The 8,836-nt window shown below is 44.5% G+C and overlaps 1 protein-coding gene across 1 annotated transcript in view; it reads right to left on the bottom strand.

Moving 5' to 3' along the window:
* The window catches only part of LOC116833819 (protein-glutamine gamma-glutamyltransferase E-like), a 35,305-nt gene extending 26,724 nt beyond the window's left edge, over positions 1-8,581 (bottom strand). Inside the window, exons 1-3 of the mRNA XM_032795589.2 lie at positions 8,575-8,581; positions 7,136-7,309; positions 6,653-6,892 (exon numbers count right to left, since the gene is read on the bottom strand). Of these exons, the coding sequence (XP_032651480.1) occupies positions 6,653-6,892; positions 7,136-7,309; positions 8,575-8,581 (421 nt within the window). The remainder of the gene's footprint in view (positions 1-6,652; positions 6,893-7,135; positions 7,310-8,574) is intronic.
* Positions 8,582-8,836: the final 255 nt, after the last annotated feature.

Genomic DNA, 8,836 nt, shown 5'->3' with positions numbered 1-8,836 from the left:
TGGACCATGGACGCACACTATCGAATTAACGTGCCTAGTGTGGACGCGCACACTCGACTTTATAATATCAGTTTTAAGAAACCGATTTTAGCTAATTCAATATTATCCCGTAGTGTAGACGTGGCCTCTGAGAAACAGTCTTAACCTCCTGGCCATATGTAAATGTAAAAGTCCTTGCTCTTGCCTGATGGCTGTTGCCTTGCCACTACCTGACCTCCTGGAAACACTTAATCTAATCAGACCCCTACATTGCAAATTTGAACTAATATTGGACACACATTTCATGAAGAAGCAGAAATTATATCCTTCAGTTGCTTCCTCAGACAACCAACAACACCTCAGTCCTGTTTGGACAGAACCTCAGCCATGCCCCAGTCTCAGCCAAAGGGGTTATGCTTGTCTACTCTCATATTACCAGGGCTCCTCAGCAGTGGCATGGCACTTGGAGAGTTCTTCCACTGAGGCTTGAAGAGTCACAGGATGGCTTGTGTACATTTTTAATAGGAAATATAAGTTAGTGTGTTCACATTCACTAAAATAGCACTCAGTGACAGGGCAATTAGGGATGGGCAAATGGTCTGAACTTTTCTTGTGTGAGAATACTTAGTCAAATTCTGAATTGTTTGCAGCCCTTGTGACTTGCTTTTCTGTGAGCATTGATACAATGGTTTTCTGTTTACAAATATTTGGGGAATAGTTTATATAAATGCACATATGTAAACAGGCATGTTTGCCTCATCAATGTTGGCATTGGTATCATGTATTTGTTGTCTTTGTAGGGAAGTGAGGGTGGTAGAAGGTGAAGAGAGACATGTGAAAAAGTGAGGTAAAAAATAAAACTGATCTTTAGGAGCAGCTATGCTCCCACCCCCTGCTTTCAGCCTGTGCTGTACACTGCACTGTGGCTGCTGCTGGTTGCCAATATGGAGTTCTAAAGTTAGCACCATAGGAATCTCCAGACCTTCTACAGCTCCCTGTGGCTTTCTGCGCTAGTGCCCTCTCCTTCCACCTCTAACCTGTCACCAACCAATCCCGTAAAAAACAGTACTATTTGACCTTGGGGACCAGTTGCCCACACTACCTATCAAATACACCCAGAGGCCAAAGTATTCTGGAAAAAGTTTGATATTCAGAATTGTTTTGTAAATAGTAAGGAGTTTGTAGCTGCTAGAGCAAAGTTCATTGCACATACTAGAGGCTCCTTGCATTCCTCCATTCTACTCCCACAAACTCCCTGTGAGCCACCATCCCACACCCCTCTATTTCAGGGACTCCCTGCAACTCCCCCAATAGCCCCTCTGGTGGTGGGGTTGTGTATACCCCTCAATTCCTTCCTGTCAGTGGCTCTATGCCACCCATTTCCATTCCATTCTCTCTACTCCCTAAGCCAGGGGCTCTCTGTGTACCACTTTCTCCATACCATGGTCTCCCACTCCCATTTGCTAGGGTTTCAGTGTGCCCTCTTCTACAGCAGGATCCCCCTTCTCCCTTGCATGTGTGCACCTCTGTTCTCCATTCTCCCTGCATAGCAGGGGCTCTGAGTGTGCACATTTAGCCCATATCCCCACTTTTGCCCAGGGAGTATGTCCCCCTGTTACCTCTTCCCCCACATAGCCTTTATGCTAGCGGCTGTATATGTCCACCTTTCCCCATTCTTCTCATCACCCCACCATTCAGGATGTCCACATGTTCACCACTATTGGGAGGCTGGGTAGAGCATAGTTAGGGGTATTGTTCTGCAGGCAGATGTTAATGGGTGCCATCAACCAGCTCTTCCATGAACAGACAGTTACAGAGGTGCTTGAGTCCGTAGCTGTGATAAACAGATTACAGGGATGCCATGTCTCCCATTTTCTCCCTTTCAGTTTTTCCAATCTCCCTCCTTTTCCCAAGCCTGAATCAATAGGGTTCTGCTAACTGATGCCTAGAATATTCTCAGAAATTTTGGAATGGATTAGATATGAAGTCCAACAGTTCTCATGTTGTAGATAAACACAAATGCAATCAAGGTGGGTGTAAGGCCTTGCAAGCTGTGCCAAAGAGTGATCTATGCATCACAAACTGAAATGGGCTGTGTTTGCTGGGGATAAATTGTTTACATAGAGTGGCTGAGATAACTCTTGTGCTTAGGGCAGGGATTTTGTGAGCACCTGCCTGGAGTGTGACTGTTATTTACTCATTTCCATTGTGCCTCTCTTCCTGGCATCTCAGCACTTCAGCTACAGAGACTAAAACAAGAACAAACAAAATTTGTTTTGAATTTTGAGGCTCTTCCTTTTCCACATCCTCTCAGTAGTAGTACTTGCTTCAGTGATATCACCCAGCCACAGGCAGAAGCCCTTCTCTGTGTTGCCATCAGGGAGTTGTTAAACAGGGTAGAATATTAGGTAGCCAGATAATAGTCATGCTGCTTCATGTTAGGGCTCTCTCCCTTATCTGGCCATTGCCACAGAATCCTCTGATACCCTGATTTGGGGAACTGATCTTCCAAACCTCAGAGTTTAAACAGGGACAAAGGAAATGGGAGAGCCACATTTTTTTCCTCACAATCTTTCCATTTTCAACCAGCAACGAGACTCGACCTGCCACCACCACTGCTGTCCCAGTGCCCCACTTTGAGCAGTGGCTCACCACAGTATCTGCACTGCAGGCAAATGGGTTGTTTTGTACCTACAGATTTATTTCCATCCGTCCAGATGCTTACCTAGCCGGTAGTGTTTCAGGTAGCTGTGCAGAAGCCATTTCCCAGGGAAATTCTGTGTAGACACAGCCTCTGTGTCCTAAGTATTATTCATTAATTATTATGATGGTGCCTTGCAAGGCATTCTGAGCTAATTAGTAGGTTTTTTTATCTTGACTCATTAATTGGGGTGGCCTCTGACTCAGATCCGTAATTATTGTTGTGATGGCTGCTGCTTTGTAATTAGAGGAAGCGGTTGCTAATTCTGCAGTCATTTCTCTAGTTCCTCTTCCTTTACACTGGGGGTTAGTGGCTTGGGTGGTTAGGGATAATTCCCTTAAAATTAGGAGCCTAACTCAAGCCTTAAATGTCACTGTTCCATCATCACTTGTTTGCCAAGACCTGATTTCAGGTCTCTTCATTTCTACAGGGGTGCAAAATATGAGAAGCAAAGCTGTACCCTTCCCAATCCACTGTGAAAGAAGTGGGGAAGCATAGGACCCTGGCCTCCTTCATATCACACACCTTCCGGGGATATGGGAATTCTGACTGGCCCAGCCTTCACCTGGCCAGCACCATCTGTGAAGGATGTAGGAAGTAGGGTGACCAGATGTCCCAATTTTATAGGGACAGTCCTGATTTTTGGGTCTTTTTCTTATATTGGCTCCTATTACCCCACCACCACCCCTGTCCCAATTTTTCACATTTGCTGTCTGGTCACCTTGGTAAGAAGTGCTGGGCTTTTTACTTAGATTTAGGAGTATGTGAGGGTATTAACTTCTACAAGAAATCACAGTGCCTCTAACTCAGGCCTTGGCAGGTACAAACATTTTTTCAACAGATTTTCACCATTCTCTTGGCTGTGGAAATCATAGACTCATAGACTCATAGACTCGTAGGTCAGAAGGGACCAATATGATCATCTAGTCTGAACCCCTTGAGTTTACCGATTGATTAAAAATTCTCGCTACGGGCTCGCATTTCATGCGCAGTTCTTTAATATCCTGGATGGAGATTGTCGGGCCCCTCGATTTTGTCCATTTAAGCTGTTCAGTTTGGCTCTACCTCAGATGCGGTATATCCCTTCATATCTCATTCCCGTTTATCATCCCTCCCTCATCCCTAAATTCCTCACTAGTCTTATTAAGACTGAGGCAAAGTACTTATTTAGATATTGGGCATGCCTAGGTTATCCTTAACCTCCATCCTCCTCAGAGCGTAAGCAGCCCTTCTTTCTTTCTTTGTTTTTTCTTCTTATTTATGTGCTGTAAACTTTTTACTATTTGTTTTAATTCCTTTGCAAGGTCCAAGTTTAACATGGCTTTTAACACTCCTCACTTTATCCCTAATGTTCCTGACCTCACTAGGTAGCTTCCCTTGTCTAATCCGCTTTCCCACTCCCGTAAGCTTTCGCTTTTCTATCCCTTCGAGATGCTTGCTATCCAGCTTGGCTCCTACAACTCACTCTGCCATAGGTTTTTTTCCGCTTTCTTGGAGATCGGCTCCCGACAGTTTCCTGCGCTGTGACTTAAGTTTAATTCTCAGGCTTCCTCCGCATTTAAAATCCACAAGTTCTCGTCAATCACTTCCTAACTAATTTCTATACTCTTAAAATTAGCCCTGTGAGAATCAAAACCTAATCCAGATCTATCTTGTTTTATCCTTCCATCTAGTTTTGACTGAATACTTCATGATCACTCAACCTAAGGTTGTCCCTTCCATACATTTCTTGCAGCAAGGTCCTCACTGCTCCAACCAATATCTAAAATGGTCCCTCTCTTGTCGGTACTATTGGCAAACTACTTGGTGAGAGAATCCATATCGCATAACAATACCAGAAAATCTGCCCTATTTAGTTCTTGTCAAGCACTTGTCTCAGACTATTATCTCGGGAAAGATTGAGTCTCCCAGTCACACATTTTCCCCTTAGTGTATATTTCGTTAAAGCATTATAGAGGTCGTATCATACCCAGATAGATCCCGGCGGGTCCTGTAGCAGCCCCAAGCACTGTATTGAGCGGGAGCTCTAGTAGCTTTTTTACCCAGTGTGATTTTGTCTCGACAACTCTGTTCTTATCCTTCCATCTGCTTATTTCATACATTAACCTCATTATCTTGATGATTACAATGGGCTACTATCACCAACCTTTGCCTTTCTTCTGTCTTTCTAACAGCACATAAGCCTTCAATACCTGTACTCCAGTCATGAGTACTATTCCACCGGTTCTGTTATCCCGTATTAATATCCGGTTCACTTCGTGCACCAGTGCTCCATTCCTCCATCTGTTACCCTGAGCTCATCGATTATTGTACAAACATTTAATTTTGGCGTTGGGTCATGACTTCTTTACCCCGTCTGTGTGCAGACCTTCTCCACCGCATCACCTGTTGTGTAGTTTCTACTCCATTTTTCTCCTTGGGTTCATTCTTCGGTCCCAGCGTACCCTCCTCAACTTTTGTATTCCTCGTCCAGGTTAAATTCTGGCGTGGAGATCTCTCGGTAACATCTCCCAATTAGTTCTAACCCCTATATCCTAGTAAGTCTGAGACGGGAGTCTCATTCACTAGAAGTCTATTTCCCTCATTACTTAGGTGAAAGTCCATCCTGAATAGAACAGTGCTGTCGAAATGTTCCCATGACCGTACATCCATAAAGCCTCCTAATAGCACCAGCTGTCCTGAGCCATCCTGTTAATCTCTATCTTGTCACTCCTTCGTCGCCTGCTCTAGGAACCTGCGGGTCCCACTGAAGATCACCTGAGCCGATTTCTTGAAGCGTCTCACCCAGTCCTGGCATAGTCCTCCTTAATACAGTCCACGAGTAACAGCACGTATCAGTTCCGTTCCTAACATGAAGGACATCAACGGATTTTTTCCATTCCCGCTAGTCCTTTTCAGCCCTGCGTCACATCTGTATCTTTAGACCCGGCAACAGCAACCCTTTTGTGTCGATAAGCTCTAGTTACAGGCTCTGTTCTATATCTTTCAGTAAGGAGTCTCCAAACATAGACTGCTTTCCTGTGTGACAGTGTGTCTCCGGTTCATCCTGCACCGCTGGCGCTTAAGCTCTTCGATTCGTTTTGCCCCTTGCAATCCTCCTGGCTCATACTGGTGGATGCTCATTGATCTCCCCTCCTTGCTGCAGGATAGCTGCTCGTCTTTTTCCTGCACTCATATCTCCTTCAGCGGACACCTGCTGTGCCTTTCTCATTCATTTTACAACCAAGCAACCTTTTTCCTTGAGTTCTGATTTCTCTCGCTGGCCGTCGTTTTCCTCTGCTGGTTTCCCTAGTAGCATGGATCCCCTATCCACTTTCCTTACACCAGCGCCTCTCCTTCAGTATTGGTATGGTCCTGCTCTCCATCTGACACATCTGAGTTGATCCCTGGCTCATCCACGTCTGTGCTCCTCTCGCTCAAGCCCCCTTCTAAACTCAGCCAGAGTTTCCACCCTGCATCTCCGTCTCTATTTTTTTTTCGGCAGACTCTATCAGGCACTTCATCATACAAACCCTTTCAGTTGCCCATCCAGGAAGCCTGTCATGCCACAGCTTCCACATCCGTTCCACATCCGCCGGTCATCCTCAGTGTGTCTCTCACCGCTGCCTCTGTCTCAGTCATGGCCTTCCAACTCTGTGCCTGGCAGTCCATGCCACACACCGCATCACAGGTCCCCAACAAGCACTGGGCTGCTGGCAGACCCCTGTCCCTTCCCTTTTCTGGATCTCCTAGAAACATCCTACGGGGCCACCTGGCATAGCTGGATATTTCACTGGTACAGTTTAAACTTGCACCCATGCAGAGGTTGGATATTTTTCATAGTCAAAATAGATTTTAAAAATTTTAAAAATAGCTGAATTTGTTACCTGCAATAACTCTAAATGAGCAGGGCTGAGACACGAGCTCATTGTGCATGCTGTGAAAGCAATAAAATTTAATTAATACCTTGAAGAGCAAATATCTCAGTCCTACCTGAACACCAAGGGTTAAAGAGCAGTACAAAGTGCCCCAGGAACTTGGAGGAGACCTTGTTGCCAGAGGTGATCTGGAGGCTCAGTTTGTAACGTCCAATGATTGCATTAGCTGGGCTGGATATTGAGAAATTCACGTAGCTGGACTCACTGGGTCCTTGAACTGCAGTCCAGCCACTAGCCCCCGCCTCAGAGAGGTTAAAGATGGCCTTGGTGTGATGTGCCTCTGAAGGGGCTGGCCCTGGCAGAGAGAACAACAAACAGCAGTGTTTACTAAGAATGGGTATTTGTTTGTGGGTCATAGACAGAGGTCCACACTGATACAAATCTCAGACTTACCATGAGCACATTAGAGACACACTATTACAAAAGTGAAATGAGTGAGGGGAAAGAACTTGTCTCTGAGTGGGATGAGAGGGAAGCTGAAATGGGGAAAGATTAATCCTCTGTGAGGGGGGATTAGTAGGGTATCTGTAGGAGTTACCTATTTCTGTGACGAATGCTAAGTTGTCCCCCGTCTGCCATGGCCTGTTGAACCACAGGGTGATAATGAAGACTTGCCCTCTCCTCACAGTCAGCTCTGCATGGGTATATCTGTCAGTATGGTGTGCGCTAGTGTTGGCTTTAGGATGCCAGCTGATTTGTGTTGGTGTGAGATCTGTAAAATAAGAGAGAAGAGCTGAAGAAATAGCCAGTATATTTAATTCCCAGAGGCATAAGTCAGTCACTGGCAGCAAGGACCTCCTTGAGGCTGGAGAAGTCACAGGTGCAGGGATTTTGCTGTTGGAGGATTGTTGGGCTGAAGGGAAGACTGTTTAGTACTTACCTAAGCTCAATGGTTAATGAGGGCTTGAAGAGCTTGTTGTGTTGGGTTCTGTTACATTCATCTCACATGATATAACAAGCTTCCACATTTCATATAATGAAGTCATTAAAAGAAAAGTATTGCTATCACACTTTACAAGGATGGGCAGGTGGGATTTCAGACAAGGCAGCAGAAATTAGAGTGGACACTAGTCCCTGAAGTGCTAGGAATCTGTCTAACTGGGGTAAAAAGGCGGACAGGATAATGGACCATCAATATTAAAAATGAAGGAAGGGTTAGTGGGGTATAACAAGGAGTAATAAGATGACATAAAAAGGTTGAATTTAGAACATAATTTAGGCTGAATAGCTGGGAAAACTTGCAAGGCTGCAGAATAGTCTCCTGAGGGAAACCTAGGATTTTTAAAAACTGGGTTGGATAGATTTCTTTCATCTCTCTAATTAGAATATGAAGTCCTCTTCTTAGGACCCAATTCACTATTGCCCTCCACCTTGAATAGCCGTTTACACTAGTGCAAAGTAGGTAAAAAATTCTATGATTCAGATTTTTTAGTATTTTACACACACTTTGCACTTGTATAAATGATTACACAAGGTTAGGGTGACCAGACGTCCTGATTTTATTGGGACTGTCTTGATATTTACTTGTTTGTCCCACATCCCGACCGATGTTTGGTCGGGACATGAATTGTCCCAATATTTTGCCCTCCGGCGCATAGATGGAGGATGCTCCTCCTCCCCCAATTTTTCCTATGCTCCGGTTGCTCTTGGCTTTTTTTGTTTTGTTTTTTTTCTTTGCTCCGCCAGCACCCCTCCGCAACCCGATATTTCACGTCTCTCATCTGGTCACCCTACACAAGGTGGATGGCAGCAGTAAGCTGAAACCCTAGTTTCTACATACAATCTACAGGATCGCAAATACACTGACAGTAATAACAAAACAACATTACAATGCAGTGCAATTGTAAATTACAATGCAAAACTGCCCTATGAAATAAGCCATCTATACAGACACTTCCAATAAATGCCTCTTAAGAAAACACTTTTAAGGACATGATTAATATGCTGATGAACACTCAGATTACACATTGAACTCACCTGCCATTCTCTCTCTCTTTCCCTCTCTGTGTATGAACTGTATATATTTTCTACTTAATTCCTCAGGGAAATCTCATCCACATTAATAATAAAGATCAAAGTCTGCTTCTGTCATCTGAAATTCAAGAGAGTTGGGTGAGGTGCTTGGCAGTTGTAACTGATCCCTGTAGACTTGTCAAATATAATTAGCCAGTTCCTATAATTTATGTCAGTTTAATGCCAATTTTCCTGCTTAACATGGGGTGTAACTGTGGAAAGAGAT

The sequence above is a fragment of the Chelonoidis abingdonii genome, chromosome 14 (genome assembly GCF_003597395.2).
Source record: "Chelonoidis abingdonii isolate Lonesome George chromosome 14, CheloAbing_2.0, whole genome shotgun sequence".
Lineage (NCBI taxonomy): Eukaryota > Metazoa > Chordata > Testudines > Testudinidae > Chelonoidis > Chelonoidis abingdonii.
This window is presented reverse-complemented; position numbering and strand designations above follow the sequence as displayed.